Source organism: Schistocerca piceifrons, chromosome 4 (genome assembly GCF_021461385.2).
Source record: "Schistocerca piceifrons isolate TAMUIC-IGC-003096 chromosome 4, iqSchPice1.1, whole genome shotgun sequence".
NCBI lineage: Eukaryota > Metazoa > Arthropoda > Insecta > Orthoptera > Acrididae > Schistocerca > Schistocerca piceifrons.
Genome location: NC_060141.1, coordinates 39,339,892 through 39,359,593, shown reverse-complemented (window position 1 = coordinate 39,359,593; position 19,702 = coordinate 39,339,892). Strand labels below are relative to the sequence as shown.

The window sequence follows — 19,702 nt, the reverse complement described above, 5'->3', positions numbered from 1 at the left end:
TGAGTTCCTTAAAGTGGGAAAAACCGGCCGGGGTGGCCGAGCGGTTCTAGGCGCTACAGTCTGGAAACGCGTGACCACTACGGTCGCAGGTTCGAATTCTGCCTTGGGCATGGATGTGTGTGAAGTCCTTAGGTTAGTTAGGTTTAAGTAGTTCTAAGTTCTAGGGGACTGATGACCTTAGAAGTTAAGTCCCATAGTGCTCAGAGCCATTTTTTTAAATTGGGAAAAAAGAAAGATAATATGTTAATAAGTTCCTTAAACTGGGAAAAAATAAAGAAAATATGTTAACACAATATATTGGTTCCTTCATTTTTTCCTGACAGTTCTGTAGGTGGAGTTTTGCTCTTCCTATACCAAGAGAAGTTTTTTCGTTGTGCCTATCTGCAACTCAGCATCTTCACTATATGGTGAGTAGCAACTATCCTTTTCATAATACCGATGTAGTTAGTTAGGTGTGTAAGCAATGAGGTACAGAGTTTGGAGTTGGAAGAATGCTGGGGTGACGGTGTTTGACAGTGGCACAACTGTGGACATTGGGAATGCTGGTCTGTAGGCAAGTGACATCACTAGTGTATGTAGGGATCCATGTAGTAAAGGGGTGGGGATGGTTGAGAGACATGTCTTTGATACGTGAATCTAGTGGGCAGGCAATCAGTTGGAGGTGTTCATAAACAACAGCTGAGATTCTTTTGGTGGGAGCAAAGTAAGCAGTTACGATGGGGTGCACAGGATTGTTAGGTTTATGGATTTTGGGAAGTATGTACAAGGTGGGTGTGTGGGTGGTGGTCATGGGAGGAGGGAGATGGATTTGGGGAGAGATTATAGACTGGTCTAAGTATTTGAGTTGAGATTTGAGGTTGTGCTGGATATCAGCGATGGAGTCAGTGTGGTAGAGTTTGTACACAGAAGAGTGAGGCAGGCAGAATGCCTCTTGTCATGTAATCACTGTAGTTCATCAAGACAGTGGTGGAGCATTAGTATGGAAGGAACATGATTAAATTGGGGTCTGTCTCATAGCCATGATTCCCCAGTCCACCCCACCACCACCACTCCCAGCCTTCTCTCTCACCTTGCGCATTGAACCTGACACAACACCTCACACCAGTTGAGCTGCAGTTCCAGCACAATGTAATCATCTGGTACAATTAGCTGTGTGTTTGTGTATGTGTACTCTAGCACTGAAGAAGGATGTAGTCGGAAGCTAGCATAGTTCTCAGTATTGTTTATATGCCCTTCGAAGAATCAACAACTCAGTTATTTGGTGAGGTGTTACCTCTGGTCCTAAATTATTCATGTTCCACATCACCAGGAGTACTAAGAGAGGCAGGCAAACAAAGAGGTGGATCAGGGAACATATTGGAGTATCAGCAAACACACTGGAATGGAAAATGTAATTACAACTATAATGAAAATTAAATGGAGGTGGATTGAATCTATAGCCATTGAATACATGTGTGATGGAATTAGGATGTTATTGCAATCTAAGATATGGAAAAAGACCAAGATGACAAACTAGTGGACTATGGATAAATGACATAATACATGTAATGGAAGGAAACATTCCACATGGGAAAAATTATATATAAAAACAAAGATGAGGTGACTTACCGAACAAAAGCGCTGGCAGGTCGATAGACACACAAACAAACACAAACATACACACAAAATTCAAGCTTTCGCAACAAACTGTTGCCTCATCAGGAAAGAGGGAAGGAGAGGGGAAGACGAAAGGAAGTGGGTTTTAAGGGAGAGGGTAAGGAGTCATTCCAATCCCGGGAGCTGCTTGTGTCTGTATGTGTGGATGGATATGTGCGTGTGTGCGAGTGTATACCTGTCCCTTTTTTCCCCCTAAGGTAAGTCTTTCCGCTCCCGGGATTGGAATGACTCCTTACCCTCTCCCTTAAAACCCACTTCCTTTCGTCTTCCCCTCTCCTTCCCTCTTTCCTGATGAGGCAACAGTTTGTTGCGAAAGCTTGAATTTTGTGTGTATGTTTGTGTTTGTTTGTGTGTCTATCGACCTGCCAGCGCTTTTGTTCGGTAAGTCACCTCATCTTTGTTTTTATATATAATGACATAACACATGAGAAGACTGTAGGCAGCCTTTTTATGCTCTAAACTTTCACACATTATATTGCATTTTGTCTGCTGTTACTATGAATATATGGCCTATGTCTATATAATATGAACATACAGAAGCTGCAATGAACTGAAATGTATTCCCCACTGTACAATTTATGTCTCTTTTAAATACACTTATTTTTCATTAAATCTGTGCTGATGCCAATACTGTTTGTACCACATTAATTTCCAACACAGCTGGATTATGTGTGATATTACTTTCCCAATTTCAATTTAAGAATTCATGTTTGGTCTACTACACTATTTACAGCTATCATTCTTAGATGTTGAAGATCCTGAGTTAAACTACACGGGTCATGGATACAGACCGATGTCCTGGAAGATATCTGCATAATGTCATAAAATGCACAGTGCTTGAATGAACTATGAGAAGGATATAGTGTATAGCCAGTAGCACAAGGTTAATTAAAAAAAAAAAAAATTCAATACCATCAAGAAACTTTTCTACTGAATAATTTTCTGGTCGATTCCACACTTAGACAAAAAGTACTCCATAAAAGTATTTGACTATACCCTCCGCTTGTGAACTGATGGTGCTGCCAGATAATGTAAACAGTTTTAAAAACAAATCAAAATCATTTCTGCTTGATAACTTCTTCAACTTTTGACATGAATTTAATGAACAGCAAAATGTCTACCTTATTGCATTAGGGCTCCATTTGAGAAATTGCATAACACACTAAGATTAAAATTATGTAAATAGTGAGCAAGTAGACACACTTCCATTACAATTTGTATTTGTATTTATCTGCAATCTTTATAAAAAAAATTCTGACACATTTTACATCATACTGTGTTGTCACAAAGGTGATCCACATAACATGCAAACAAGTAAACTAACCTAAACTAAACTTGAAATATTTGTAACTAGACAAAACATATTTCAGGTGAACACCGTATTTTGTACAATGCAGTCACAATAAGAGAAATTACTTAAGAACAAGAAGAAAACAGAGAATTCTGCACTAAGACACAAAGTCACAAGAGGTCAAAAGATCTGTAACATGAAAAGTACATTATGAACAATTCAAAAAAATCACATGCCCCTGGTAAAATGTTATCTCTACATAGCAAACCACAAAGACAATAAATAAACAATAATAGTTTCAAAGAGAGGAAAACTGAGAAGTTATTAATACCTGCTATTTTTCCTGTACTGACAACTGTAAAGTAACAATACAGTGGAGAACATCAATCATGAAGAAGGAAGGAAAAATAATTTAAAAAAAAAAATTAGAAAGTGGGGCCATTGGATGGAATACAATATTATCCTCAGATATAAAGTGTCCCTTACCCACTCCCACATACACAGAAACACAAAAAGACATTATTTAATGCTTGTTGTATATTTCTTCTACAGTTTCTGTTACACAAAAATGGATACCCCTTCTTTCCTGCCAGTTTTCTATGCAATAGACAGATTTCTGAGTTTCCAGTCACGTTCACACATTTCATTTTTGGCACACAATATATTATTAGCCAGATATCTACTGAAACGTTGTTTGGAAAAAACTATACAGTCACAGAGCTGGACACACAGATAGTCTTTGTCTTTCAAATGAACATGTCCTTTCTTCAACTCAACCTGAAAATTTTGACATACCTCACCAAGTTGACATTCCCCAACATGAAATGTAGGAATAACAAAGCATGAAAGAAACAGTAAGTCAAGCTGAAAAATAGCAACTGTGAACAGTTTTTAAGACACATGCATGGAAGCAGAATTGAAGCTTGTGAAAGTAATAGAATCATGACAGTAAATAAGTAAGAAGCTATTGATGAGATGCCACAGTGGTAACACTGGTTTCTGTCAGATCACCAAAGTTAAGCACTGTCGGGCTTGGCTAACACTCAGATGAGTGACCGTCTGTGTCTACCAAGTGCTGGTGACAAGCAGGGTGCACTCAGCACTTGTGAGGCCAATTGAGAAGCTATTAGATGGAGAAGTAGTGGCTCCAGCCATGAAAACTGGCTACAGCCGGGAGAGCAGTGTGCTGACTACATAGTCCTCCATATCCACATTCGGTGACGTCTATTGGCTGAGGATGACACAATGATTGGTTGGTACTGTTGGGCCTTCTGAGGCCTGTTCAGATGGAGTTTAGTTTAATTGTGAGATATATAAAGTTTGTTGTCTACAGTTTTCTGCATGAATTATTTCCATTCTTTTGGAGGCAATATAATTACTTTTCTCTCTTACGTTCTATTACGTCATTCTCAGAATAATATGAAAAGCAAGTTGATCCTATAATCCCTGAGTAATTTGTATTCTGGGTCTCAAATATCTAAATTACAACAAAAGGTCTTGAAAGAATAGAAACAATAGCTAAAACTTAAACATATCTTCCAATGTTCCACTGACTTCATGGATTTTCTTTTTTGCAGTTCTCTTTGTAGATTTCAAAGTAGTATGTTGGTGCTGAATATGTAAGGTATGGATAAACTTCCTCTTGGATTAACCATACAGGTGGCTATTATTTAAGAGAAAATGACGTATCATTGTAATCAACATAAATTAAGCCTTTGAAGTAAACAGATACCCAAGAATGATTTGGAGCGTAAGTCCGTAAATAGTGAAAGATGTTACTAGTGACAGCATAATCACAGTTGACTGACAGTGAAGAAATTAAACATAAAATACCAATTACATGTGTTCAACTTAACAAGCAAATGGGCACCTTTACACTGGCAATGCAGAAAGAAGGTTAGAAATTACTTGAAGTTATGATTTACAAGTCACAAAATGGAGAACTAATTTAAGATTTCTGTGCAGTAGTAGGAAATGTGTCATCATACTGTTCAATTAGGACCAGGAATGATGAACTACTGGTCTATTTTCGAAATGAAGCATTTTAGGTAATGTGCTCAGAAAACACAGTGGCAGTTTGTAGTGTTATAATACTGAAAATTGGAAAGATTCTTGACAAGATTAAAATCTTTTGGAGCCAGCAGCAGGCATTTCCTCCCTCATCAGAGGCAGTGGCACTTACGACAGCAGCTTCATCATCTAACAGCACAGCACAGAATTCCCATGGACATAACCATCAACGAACCATCCATTTAAAGGAAGGTGACTTACCACCAAGTAACGGAACACACTGATCAGAACAATGTAGTTGACTTTAACAGTTACTTCACAAACTCTGCCTCCTGTATTCTTCTTCACCTCTCAACACCAACTTTTATGATACATGGAGTTCACAACTCTCCCTTCAATTCATCCTTCTTGCCCATAACCTCCTTGTTCTCAATCTCAACTGGAACTTGCCTCACCCTCAACTCCTGTAGCAATCCCATTCAACCCTTATGCACACACACCAGCGTTACTCTATCTCTCGTACTTTATACTCAATCCAAACATACTTATATTCATCCACATTACTTTTTCAATGTTTCTTCTAGCAGCCCCTGATTTATCCCCTGCTTCACCATGTAACAGCCAGTCACATCAGCTGAATACACCTATCTACTCCACACTGACAAAATCAATCCTAAATACCTCCCTCCCTCCACCCAACCCACATATCCTTCCACAGCCAAAAATCACAAACTTCCTCCAATAGAAGTTGGACTGCAGCTCTAAGTGTGTGTGTGTGTGTGTGTGTGTGTGTGTGTGTGTGTGTGTGTGTGTGTGTGTGTGTGTGTTTATTCATTAACACTCAGATGACCAAATTTGTATGAAAGTTTTCTTCTGCTTAATGCACCATTCTGTTCTTTGGATGTTAATCTTTATTGACATAAATAATCATATTATATCCTAGAATTTACAGTTATTTATAATGGCACCATCCTTCATTCAGTATCTGTGCCAAACAAATTTTTATTTTAATTACAAACAGTTCTTTAATAAATCTCTAATATAATATAATACCATTTTGTCTCTTGTTTAGGAAAAGTATTATGCAGGCACACAATCACTGCATGTTACTTTCAGTAAGCTCTGAGTGAGTCAGAGAAGTGATTTTCAGTATTCCCTGCTGATTCTAGATCTGGGTTAAAGTGATTGAAATACACAACCATAAAGGTCTTTAGTAACATGTTGTTATGGTTTTCAACCTGAAGATTTTGATGGTGATCTTCATTCAAATCTCTCCTGTACAAGCCCCTTATCTCTGCATAATTATGATTATTGCTTCATGCATCCATTTGAACCTGCTTACCATAATCAAGCCTTGACTCCATTTACCAAACTGACAGTTCCTTGGAGCCCTGAAGTGACCCATCAACTTCCTTATCTGAACTGTTTAACACCTACATTTTACTTTGATACAAGATTACACTTCAGACAAATACTTTCAGAAAAGCCTTTGTGACATTATAATTTACATCTGACATTAACAAATTTATCTTTTTCTTAAAATAATATCCTCACCATGGCCTTATTTAACTACACTATATTTCATTACCATAGTTTTGCTTATGTTAATGTTTATCCCCATAATCTCTTTCCAAAATATAATTCATTCCACTTACTGATCTTTTAAATCCTTTACTATCTCTGAAAGAATTACAATGTCACTGGCAAACTGCACGGTCTGTATTTCTTCTTCCTGAACTTCAATTCCTTCTCCAAATTTCTCCTTGGTTTCCATTACATACTGAACAATTTGGGGATAGACTACAATGCTATCTCACTACTTTCTCAACTCAAACCTCCATTTCATCTTCCTCAGCTCCAGTAACTGCAGCCTACAAGTTGTGGACAATATTTCACTTCCTGTATTTTATGTCGTCTATCTTTGGAATTTCAAAGAACGTATAACCATCAAAAATGTCATAAGACTTCACTAAGTCTGTAAATGTTATAAACATAAATTTGCTTTTCTCTACTTTATCTTCTAAGACAAATCATAGTATCAGTATTGTCTTGGGCGATCCTGCATTTACCTGAAACCAAAGCTAATCTTCCCGGAGGTTAGCATCTACTGGTCTTTCCATTTTTATGTAAATAATGTGTGGCAGTATTTTGCAACCATAACTTTACTAAGTAACTGATGGTTTGATGATATTCACACCTTCCTGCATTTTCTTCAGTTTACATCCACAGTTCATAACCAATAAATATGGCCAAATCCACATCTATCCCTGGAAATGGTTTGAAGTTTAAAATCTGGTTTCACGATCTCATCCCTATCATTATGGTGTCTATCTCAACCCTTACATTGTCCCCATGTCTCTTCTATCTTTAAAAGCTTCTTACATAATTCTTAAATGTAGAGTTAACATCAATTAACTTGAGTATCTGCTATTTCTTCAGATTTAATCTGAAGGTCACAAACAATAAATTATGATCAGAGTCCACATTTATCCCTGGCATATTTCTCTATTTTAAAATCTGGTTTCAAATTCTCTGCCCCACTATGCATCTGAAACCTTCCACTGTGTCCACATCATCTTACAGTGTGTGGCAGAGGATACTTCGTGTACTGGTGCCCTTTCCCCTTTTCCTGTTCCAGTTACATATGGTGTGTGGGAAGGATGATTGCTGCTATGCCTCTGTGCAGGTTCAAATCTACCTAATTTTATATTCATGATCTTTCCATGATATACACATAGAAGGAAGCAGTACTGTAAATTGGTTGACTCTTCTAGAAATGTATGTTCTCAGAACTTCAACAGTAGACCCTAATGTGATGCAGAATGCCTCTCTTACAGTGTCTGTTGGTGGAGCTGGTTGAGCATCTTGATGAAACTTTTGCACTTATCACATGAAGATATAATGAGACATGTTGCCCTTCCCTGGATCTTCTCCTCTTCATCTGTCAGTCCTATGTCATGCAGATCTCATACTGATGAGCAATATTCAAGTACTGTTTGGACAAGTGTTTTGTAAGCTATCACCTTTGTTCATGGACTACATATGCTGAGAATTCCTTCAATGAATCTCAGTCTTTGACTGCCTTACACTTGATTAATTCTATGTGCTCATTCCACTTCACATCAGTCCATAAACATACTGCTAGATATTTTGTGGAACCAGCTGCTTCCAATGATTGCTCTGCAATTTTCTCTATTTTGTGTGAATTAAACCAAGTTTTCAAATAATTAAATTATGTTCTGTGCAAAATTCTACTGGTGTCTTCCCCCATACCATATTCCCCTACTATTTTTTCTTCTCTTCCTTTTCCTACAACCAAAACCTTCCAACAAAATTAAACCACCTTTAATCATTTAAATAATTTATCATTGTACATTCCTTCAAACTGCTCATCACCAGTGGAGTTAGTAGTCATATAAACGATGGGTGGTGGCTTTATGTCTGTCTTGGATATGACAATGTATTCAGTATGCTGTTCACAGCAGCTCACATGCATTCCAGTTTTCTTGTTCATTATTAGACCTAATCCTGCACTATTCCTATTTTGTTTCATGTTGATAGTTCTGTACTCATCTGACGAAAAGTCCTGCACTTCATTAATTCCCACTATATGTAACTTCATCCTATTATTTCTCTTTTTTAATTTTCTAATCTGCCTATCTGAATAAGAGCTCTAATATTTGACACTCTGACCTGTAGAACTCTAGTTTTGTTTCCCCTGATGTAAACATCCTTGTGAGCAGCCCTGCCTGGAGCTTCAAATAGGGATGTATTTTACTACCGGAACATTTTGCCCAAGTGGATGCCATCATCATTAAATCATGTAGCAGAGCTGCAGATCCTTAGCTATTATAAGAATTGACACTCTGACCTGTAGAACTCTAGTTTTGTTTCCCCTGATGTAAACATCCTTGTGAGCAGCCCTGCCTGGAGCTTCAAATAGGGATGTATTTTACTACCGGAACATTTTGCCCAAGTGGATGCCATCATCATTAAATCATGTAGCAGAGCTGCAGATCCTTAGCTATTATAAGAATTGCAGTTTCTCTCTATTCTCAGACACTTTCAGAACACTGACCTTACAACTACTCAAAAGGCTGCTGCCCCTAATCAGGAGCCATATGGTACTGGTCACCCAGAGGTACTTCTAAGATGTTGTTGCACTTATGGTACGATTATCTGTATTAATAAGACTTTCAAAGCACCCCACAGAGGTGAGATCCAAGATCCATGGATCATGGTTCTTGTGACATACCAAAAGGACATAAAATGTCATCAAACAATACAAATATGTATGTGTGTGTGTGTGTGTGTGTGTGTGTGTGTGTGTAAATGGCATGTTCTATGCCGGTACATTTATTATAACTATGATCTATAGAACATGAAACTAACCAATTTTCCAATTGTATAGTTTCATTCTGATAATTTATCTCCACTGTTCTTTTGTCTTACTTAACTTTTTAAAACATGAATTTTACAAAATTACAGTAATATCCTTAAAATTCTTGATGCAGTTTTATTACTTATTCTTTGTCTGCAATTGCCTATTCAAAAGAAAGAGGACTATTTGTAAGACAAGTTGAATGGGCTGTGGCTACTTGTCACTTCCACCATTTTATGAATATGGGGACCAAATTATTAGCCGAAGTGATTGCTGTCATGTGACTTTATGTTAAGCATTATAAGAACTGCAGTGCATACTATGAATCTACATTCACGTTCAGAAAAAGGAGAACACCTTGTATGACTAGAGACAGGACGTTCATCTTCATAAGACATGTTCATGAGAATGTTCTGCAGAAATGATAAGCATTTCAGTCACCTCAGTTCAGCATGTGTACTGTTGCCTAGAAGGCACAAGGGTCCACCATGGGCCCTGGTAACTTGCTCCATGCATAATGGCATCGACACACATAAGGTGTGAATGGCGCCCAGTGGTGTAACCATCCATGCCACATTCACCTAGTTCTGAAGTTCATCTGTGGTGGTTGGCACTGGGTCACACAGCGCTGCACCCATTGTTTCACCATATCCTACACAGTTTTGACTGGTGACAAGTCTGGCGATCTGGAGGGCCAATGCAAAAGGATGACGTCCTGTGGCACCAAAACGGCATGTAGTCATGCAGCAACATGTAGTCATGCATTGCCCTGCAGAAAAGTGGCATATGTGGTGTTGTGCAGAAAGGGTATCGCTACAGGTCACAGGATGTCATTCACGTAGGTCACATTTGTTGCAGTGCCTTTGACATGCACCAACTGTGTTGTACCCATTAGCATGCCACATTATAAGGACTCATGATGGCACTGTATGTCTTGTGCAAATGCAGTCACTGTGATGCCACTCCCCCTGTCTGTGGCGAACCAAAATGTGGCCATCATTTTCAAACAAACAGAACCTGAATTTGTCTGAAAACACTTTCTGCTGCCATTCCTGTCCCCAGTGACATCATTCATACACCGTTGCCATCCAACATGTTTCTGCACATTCCTCAAAGGTAGGCAGAGAAGTGGACAAAGTGCAAGTAGCCCATGCCATAATAAATGGTGGAGGACTGCCACCCCTGATAGTGTACAATGTGTTTCACTGTCCCACTGTTGCACCAGAACTGAGGAGAATGCAGATCTGTCCTGCAATGCCATTCGGATGAGGTGTCGATCTTGGGTGACAACCTGGGTGGCGCAACCTGACTCATCTCATCATGTTTACGGCATTCTGCAAACCATGCTACACGCACTTGTTGCACTACTGAAACATGTCATCCCACATGAGCAGCAATTTCCCAGATGGATGCAAAACATTCTCTCATGCAAATAATGCATCCCCTTTCAAACTCAGTGATTTGACGGTACAGTCCACAGATACATCTGCGAAGCATCCTGCACATCTGTTCGAGTCATTACCTTCGATTTATGGCAACAAAAAGAGCAGCATGCACATTTTACCAGTAGGTGGTGTTGCACCATGATATCAGTATTGCGGGCTGACATCGCTCAAATGCTAATCATTTCTGCAGAACATACTAATGTACAGGCCCTGTGAATATGAACATCTTGTCTCTAGTGAATCAAGGTGTTCTGTTTTTCCTGAACATGAGTGTATATTGGTCATACTGTTCAGTTAATGAGACATGCGTGCTCAAACATTAGTCATTGTATCAAAAGTGTATTTCTCTATTGCAGTGAACTACAAACTCTTTTGAAACTTTCATAAAGATTAAATCTGTGAGCAGGACCATTACTCAAATGTAGTTCATTGTCCTTGGTAATCTGCTATATGTGTGACTCTGTGTTTAGTACAAATATTCAGTTCATATAGTACCACTTTTTTTTAAAAGCAAGCAACATTTTGCAGCATTTGGAGTTCTTATGTCTCTTAAAGTCACTGAGCAGCAACTTCAGTCTTGAAGCGCCTGGTGACGAGCCACAAGCTAAAGTGAAATCTTTTTAAAAACAAGTACCACTTTGTGGCATTCAAGGTTTCCACACCTCCTGAACTGATACTGCTACAACATTACCCCTAAACTCCATGTGTTTTTATTTTGTTAACCAATAGCTAAACTGAAATTTTTATTTCCACACTGAATACACTGACAGTCCTAAGCAGGTCACATTACTTTCAAGTCAGGCAGAGTAATAAGTTGCTCTCCTGTGTCACTTTTATGGCTGGAGAAAAAATAAAAGCTATGGAAGCTTCTTTCAGGTGAGCATATAACGCATGCACAAAAAAATATATGAAAATAGAACAAGATAGAATTTTCTGCAAAAAGGAGAAGAGATCATGCAATGCATGAAGAAAGAAGAGAAGATCAGAAAAAACATGTTTACAAAGATAAGACAAGTGTAAAGCTCAACACATCATTAGACACACAGTTCTGTGTATTTACCAGTTGTTTCCTCGCTGGAACTTTCTGTTTTTGCTCTTCGATCAGTGTCATCTGAAGAAAATGTGTGTGAGATATACCATTATAGAAATATATTTATTTTAAATTTTTACAACAGCAATTTATATTTTCAGAATTAACCAACATATTGGAATTTAGAATAAGTTTTAAAAGTACAGTTCTTTTAGCATATTTAGTTAAATTGTTTATTTCAGATACCTCTTTATTCACACAAAAATATTAAGAAATGTGAATAATACATTTAATGCTTTTGAAAATTACTGTAGCATATAAATGTTAAAAAATGTATGTTGTTCTTCTTGTGGAATTTCCATTACTGAAAAATATTTATTTACTTATTTCTTTTTTTTTTAACACACTCTTAGGTCTGCAGCATCCTCTTAGATTATTAAGGAGAAAAATAATAATAATTATGGTATGCTCACACAACAGAGTAAGTATTTGGTTTGCTTTGTTTGAAATATTCTAGTACAGATGATGGATGTATGACAGTTAACTTACCAATGACTTTTAGACTGAAATCCACGCTCGCCGAACCTGCATCACTGCGAGCTGTAAATGTGTAGGTTCCAGTGTCCACTTTTGCTAAGGAATATATCGCAATTGTTGATGAATTTTCATCATGGTAGATGGAACAGTGCTTAGTAGAAGCCAGGCTTTTTCCGTTCTTTGTCCATACCACTTCTGGTTTAGGGAAGCCTGAATACTTAACTTCTATCTTCCACTGATTAGTTATCCTTAATTTCTGAGTTACCAAACTCTCATCAAATTCAAGTTTAGGAGGTTCTGTAAATTTAGATTCAATTATTAATATTAGTTATGATTATCACACAACTGAGTAACACAAATTCTAATCCAAGTAAATCCAAATTCAAAAGAATCTGAAACAAGACTTTTTTTTCTTTTTAATTTCCTTAACAACAATAAAAAACAGCTTACAGCGTATATGAGAGGTCATCACAAAGTTCTAATTATCATCTTATGTAATTAACTTTTCTTTCATTGCAGGTATGTGCCTGTAGCCCTGGTGCACATTATAATCCCCATGCCACAGTACTGTAGCATGCCACTAGAGGTATGAAAACAAAATTGCACAGACCATCGTTGAAGTAAAGTATGATGTGGTAATTTTTTCTGCATCTGAGGGGGATAAACACTGGAAAGAACTGAGAATTGAAAGAGGAGGTGCTGGTGCTCAAAGACTGAAGTACCACAAGCAAGTAAATGGCGTAAACATTGAAAATCAGCTACATAACAATTTTCTACATCTTGCACGACATTTTGAACATAACATAGGCTGCCACCAGCTGGGCTCCTCGAATACCCATAATTTTTCAAAAAGTCTGCCAAACTGAGGCAACAGCAGGAATGTTGCACCTGTGTCAGGTCAATCCAGATGACTTCTTTAATTGCCTAATACCATGGATAATTGTGACTATATCAACCTGAGACAAAGGAAGGACAGATGCAAAAGAAAGACTTGGATTCACCACTACTAATAAAGACAAAGACTTGTCAGGCAAAGTGGTGCTGAACATTTTTTGCGACCACCACGGTGTGTTGGCAACATATTATGGTCAAAAGTGGTAAACTGCACAGGTGGGTACTACCAATATCTCATTATGAGGCTTGCAGTAAGCTGTCAAGATGGAGCATGATGCAAGGGCCAGTTTCTGCTGGCAGCACTAAGTATTTTGTTAAGTATTAGCCAGAAATTCTCTCTCTTAATTTTCATATTTTCATATCTGTTCTGTTACCTGAGAGCACAATTGGCGCACAAATGTTAAAAACTGGGACTCTGATTTGAATTAATATCTAGTACAATCACTGGACACACTTTTTCTGAATACATCTGGGATCTGCTTGGAAGACTTATTGAAGTTAGTCCATCACACCTCATAAAAGTTTTGCAGATGGACATTGCTTTTCCTGACAACTGTCAAACTCATCCTGTAGATCTCCTCAACAATCTCAGTGAATTCATGTCACACAGATGTAGAAGCACGCCATGTACGTCAAAAGACAAACTACTTTAACATGGCAGTGCTTGTGGTTATTTCACATGTTTTTGAGCTATTCTACTGAATCATATAAACAAGAAAAGAAATAGTGGGCAGCTGCACTAGCATATTTTAGTAAATCATGGTGCACCTGAAAATATATTCTACATATGTTAACATTATGAATCAAAATGTTAGATAATTAATGTGATTCTCTAGTCTTTTAAGCAATATGTGTAACATATGAGATAGAGTCACTGATACTTATCCCAAAATATGGCAACAAATTGTGGAAGGAGTTCAAGAATATTACTACACAATGTAGTCAACACAGAAAGGCAGAAATTAGCAAACAATTGTTTTGGTAGCAATGAAACATTAAGGAATCAATAAATAGAGTCTGACACAGAAAATAAGCTTGACAAAACCCAACAGAACATTATGCAATACAAGACAATAATGTGTAAAGAGAAATACATGACACTTCACTATTTTTATTTTTGTGCCACTAATAAAATCAAAATGTTCATCATTAGTGTTTAATTTATTTATTAAGTAAGTTGTGTTGGATTAACATTTTTATATTTGTTACAAGAACTTTTAACTGTACCTTGAATTTTAAGTTCACATGATGTTTCTGCAAAGCCAGCTGTATTTGTTGCCTGACATGTGTAAATGCCAGATGATGTCTCTGTAGTCTCACTTATGATGCATTTGGCAATCCTGTTCTCATATGTCAAATTTTCGCTTTTGAACGCCTTCCCATCTTTCATCCTGTTACAAAATAAGATTGTAATTTTATAAAAAAATTTACAAAAAAAATCATTTTTGAAACAGATGCTCATTTTGTGAACTGATCAGTAAATGTGGAATTATGACTAAACAGAAATGAACAATCAAAAAATTAAGTAATAATATAGATATCTCACACAAACAATTAAAGTATAGGGATGTGTTGCTGCTTATATACACTCCTGGAAATTGAAATAAGAACACCGTGAATTCATTGTCCCAGGAAGGGGAAACTTTATTGACACATTCCTGGGGTCAGATACATCACATGATCACACTGACAGAACCACAGGCACATAGACACAGGCAACAGAGCATGCACAATGTCGGCACTAGTACAGTGTATATCCACCTTTCGCAGCAATGCAGGCTGCTATTCTCCCATGGAGACGATCGTAGAGATGCTGGATGTAGTCCTGTGGAACGGCTTGCCATGCCATTTCCACCTGGCGCCTCAGTTGGACCAGCGTTCGTGCTGGACGTGCAGACCGCGTGAGACGACGCTTCATCCAGTCCCAAACATGCTCAATGGGGGACAGATCCGGAGATCTTGCTGGCCAGGGTAGTTGACTTACACCTTCTAGAGCACGTTGGGTGGCACGGGATACATGCGGACGTGCATTGTCCTGTTGGAACAGCAAGTTCCCTTGCCGGTCTAGGAATGGTAGAACGATGGGTTCGATGACGGTTTGGATGTACCGTGCACTATTCAGTGTCCCCTCGACGATCACCAGTGGTGTACGGCCAGTGTAGGAGATCGCTCCCCACACCATGATGCCGGGTGTTGGCCCTGTGTGCCTCGGTCGTATGCAGTCCTGATTGTGGCGCTCACCTGCACAGCGCCAAACACGCATACGACCATCATTGGCACCAAGGCAGAAGCGACTCTCATCGCTGAAGACGACACGTCTCCATTCGTCCCTCCATTCACGCCTGTCGCGACACCACTGGAGGCGGGCTGCACGATGTTGGGGCATGAGCGGAAGACGGCCTAACGGTGTGCGGGACTGTAGCCCAGCTTCATGGAGACGGTTGCGAATGGTCCTCGCCGATACCCCAGGAGCAACAGTGTCCCTAATTTGCTGGGAAGTGGCGGTGCGGTCCCCTACGGCACTGCGTAGGATCCTACGGTCTTGGCGTGCATCCGTGCGTCGCTGCGGTCCGGTCCCAGGTCGACGGGCACGTGCACCTTCCGCCGGCCACTGGCGACAACATCGATGTACTGTGGAGATCTCATGCCCCACGTGTTGAGCAATTCGGCGGTACGTCCACCTGGCCTCCCGCATGCCCACTATATGCCCTCGCTCAAAGTCCGTCAACTGCACATACGGTTCACGTCCACGCTGTCGCGGCATGCTACCAGTGTTAAAGACTGCGATGGAGTTCCGTATGCCACGGCAAACTGGCTGACACTGACGGCGGCGGTGCACAAATGCTGCGCAGCTAGCGCCATTCGACGGCCAACACCGAGGTTCTTGGTGTGTCCGCTGTGCCGTGCGTGTGATCATTGCTTGTACAGCCCTCTCGCAGTGTCTGGAGCAAGTATGGTGGGTCTGACATACCGGTGTCAATGTGTTCTTTTTTCCATTTCCAGGAGTGTACAAACATAGTGTTTATCCTTCAAACAAAGAGAGTAGGGATTTTGTCCAATATTGCTACACTGAATCATGCAAAAAGATGTTCAGAAGCAAGAAATTACTTAACTCGCTATTTCTGTATGTTTATAAAATTGACCAATAAACTTTAAAATACAAGCAGTACAATAATCTTTGCAAAATACATATATATTTATAATACTGGAAGAGATTGTGAATATTATCTGGAAAGGCATAACAAACTGCACCTCTTGAATTGGGATCAAATTGCAAAAGGAACCTCTGAGATACAAAAATGTTTAAAGGGTGATTTCACTGAAATGGCACTGAAGCATTTCCCTACTAAAATAAATAAATGTCGTATGACTAGGGGCCCCCGTCAGGTAAACCGCTCGCTGGGTGAAAGTCTTTCGATTGGACGCCACTTTGGCAACTCATGCGTTGATATTCTGTCGTGCTGACCACTCAGCTACCAGGGACAGACTATTTCCCTACTAATAAATATGTTTATAGTGGTAAAGAACACCTTTCAGAAAAGTGGATTACCTTCTCATTCATACCACATTATAACACTCTTAATCTCTTTATTACTTTATTTCACAGAGTTATGACGAATACTGCAACAAAATTTTAATAGTTCAAAATAAAACTTGTATTTGTCTATATAGAGTAATTAAGCAAAGCTGTTATGATAGACACACACTTTATGAAGACAGTGATTCAAAGTAGGCCTACATGTTTTTCAACAAATACTGTTTCCATTATCTTTCCACACTTACAACAACACAATTTTTTAAATAATTATCATTGTCTGTTCCTAACAATCTACACACACCCATTCTGCAGTCCTTATTTAATATGTCTGTAATTCTTCAAGAGAGAATATCTAACACTAAATCCAAAATTCAGTGTCATCAGCCAAATAGGCCTGCAGCTTTTCTATAATCATCATTGATTTTCCTCTCATGTAGCCATGCAGCATCTTCTTTGAATGGATGTCCACCAAATTGTATGCAATCCCTGAGTAATTCTGTTCCCTTCAATCCTTTCTCTTTCATTGTAAGACAGATGCACCTTTTTAACATTTGGTCTGCTGACTGTAATCATGTGATTAACATTTTCTCTGAAATATAAAGGCTAATCCAGAAGTAAGATTCCCCCCATTTTTACAAATATACAACATTGTTAATTTTAATAGACATTTACATCATTGGAAAGATAAGACTTAGCTCTATTCTTCTACATAACTGCCATCTTTTTCAATGCAATTTTTTAGTTGGTCTTCCAATTTCTGTATGCCCGTGTTGTAGAACTCCGACACCAACCCACTGAGGAAGTGTTTCACCTCTTCTTTGGCTTCATCATTGATCTGGAAGCATTCGCCACCCAAGTGTTCCTTTAACTTGGGGAACAAGTGATAATTACTTGGAGCGAGATCTGGACTGTAAGGTGGATGGAGCATGACAATCCACCAAAGTTTGTCAAAAGTTCCTGGATTTGACAAGAGATGTGACATCAGGCGTTATCATGAAGCAGCATTACACATTCTGTCAGTCATCCTCTCCAGGGGTTCTGGATAGTTCCCCTGAGTTTTTGTAGTGTTTCACAATAACTGTCTGAGTTGATTGTTATTGCAGGTTCCATGAAATTGATCACCAGTATCCCCTCATGATCCCATAACACAGTGGCCATGAATCTGCCACCAGTTTGTTTGGACTTCTTTGCAATTGTTGACTCTGAATGATGCCACTGTTTGCATCTTTCTTTGATTTCAGAAGTGAAATGAAACACCCATGTTTCTTTTCCCCATAACAATCAGGTCCAACAATCTTTCCTTATCTTCTTGACACTTTTGAAGAAACTGTCAAGCACACTGAAAGTATTTCTCCTTGTGTTCTGCTGTCAGCATACGCAATACCCATTGAGCGCAACACTTGTGATACCCCAGTTTCTCCATCAAAACTCTTTCAACTGTACCGTAAGAACTCCCAGGAATCTGAGCAACAAGTTCACAGACAGTGATCCTCCTGTTCTGAAGCACTTTGCATTGGGCCATCAGAAGAACTGCCTCCGAAACTGAAGGCTTCCACTTTGTTCTTCAACGTTGACCACCTTCCAACTATCACTGAACTCCCTGCACCAAAGTGTTGAACAGACATACACTTGTGGCAATACACTTGTGTCAACTGATGATGAATATCCATGGGAGGAGCCCCTTTTGCATGCAAAAACCGAATTACAGAATGAATCTCGCACTTGGTGAGATCAACAATGGGCACCTCCATCACAGTTGGCTGCTGAGCCAATGCTGAGTGGCACAGCAGAGCACGGCCAGGAAGAATCAAGAGTGGGGGAACAGTCATGCACAGTGGTGTTGACAGATTTCATCCAGTACCTTCTCATGCAGCTGGAGCTCTTTGGGAACCTTGCTTCTGGATCAACCCTCACACAACAAAATTTACTGAATGCAAAGACATCACACAAATTCTTTAATTCTCCACAACATCTACTTTGGCAAATTTTTCCCTGTCTATTTTTATTATTTCTTAATATCATCTTTAGTCCCATACTTGCTACAAGGCATACTTCAATGAACTTGACTTTCCTAGATATTCTAGAGAAATGGGGAAGACTGTGCAGTCAGTGAGATCAACAAGTCACTGAATAATTAAGTGGCAACAACGATAAAAATAATGATGAATCATGGTACAAATCAGAGGCTGTAAATATGGAGGTAAGGGTAACAAGAAATTATTACTATGTTTCATCTGGAACTCCATGTAATTTGTAGTTAAATAAAAGGTGGATTGAAAAGTAATACGTACCACTTTACTGTTGGCTCAGGTATTCCTCCAATAACACAAGAAAGAGTTATCGACTGTTTTAAGCCACACACTACCCCTTCCAGTGGCTGCTGGATTGCTGGTGGTTCAGCAGATAATGGTTTAGTAACTCGTATGTAACGGGTGTTGTGTGATGGAGCACCACGGCCAATATCATTCTCGGCTGACACACGGAACATGTATTCCCCATTTGTCTGAAGTTGTGTCACTTTGTGAGTTGTCTCTCTAACCATTTCCTTTACTTGAATCCATCTATGCAAAAGAAAATTTAGAAGAAAAGGAAAAATTACATCACAACTCACAAATCAGTGGCCCATATTCATTGGAAATATGTTAATTGACATTTATGTCTGTTACAACCATTTCAAATGTTATATTACTGGCTAAATGGCACATTTCAGCATATGATCAAGTGCAGTCATATATTTCTATGTAAGTACTATAAGTACTCTCTTTGACACACACACAGACACACACACACACACACACACACACACACACACACACACACACTCCACTGTCTTATTAATGGAACAAAAAATTATATGACAAAAAAAATTTTTTTTGGGCACCTCTTTCACAAATCATTTATTTTTGCTGCTGGTGCTCGA

The 19,702-nt window shown here is 38.9% G+C and overlaps 1 protein-coding gene across 1 annotated transcript in view; it reads right to left on the bottom strand.

Annotated features, from left to right (window-relative positions):
* LOC124795577 (titin) overlaps positions 1-19,702 on the bottom strand; it is a 529,084-nt gene that overhangs the window by 26,846 nt on the left and 482,536 nt on the right. The window contains exons 114-117 of the mRNA XM_047259648.1: positions 19,074-19,343; positions 14,472-14,635; positions 12,363-12,647; positions 11,844-11,894 (exon numbers count right to left, since the gene is read on the bottom strand). Of these exons, the coding sequence (XP_047115604.1) occupies positions 11,844-11,894; positions 12,363-12,647; positions 14,472-14,635; positions 19,074-19,343 (770 nt within the window). The remainder of the gene's footprint in view (positions 1-11,843; positions 11,895-12,362; positions 12,648-14,471; positions 14,636-19,073; positions 19,344-19,702) is intronic.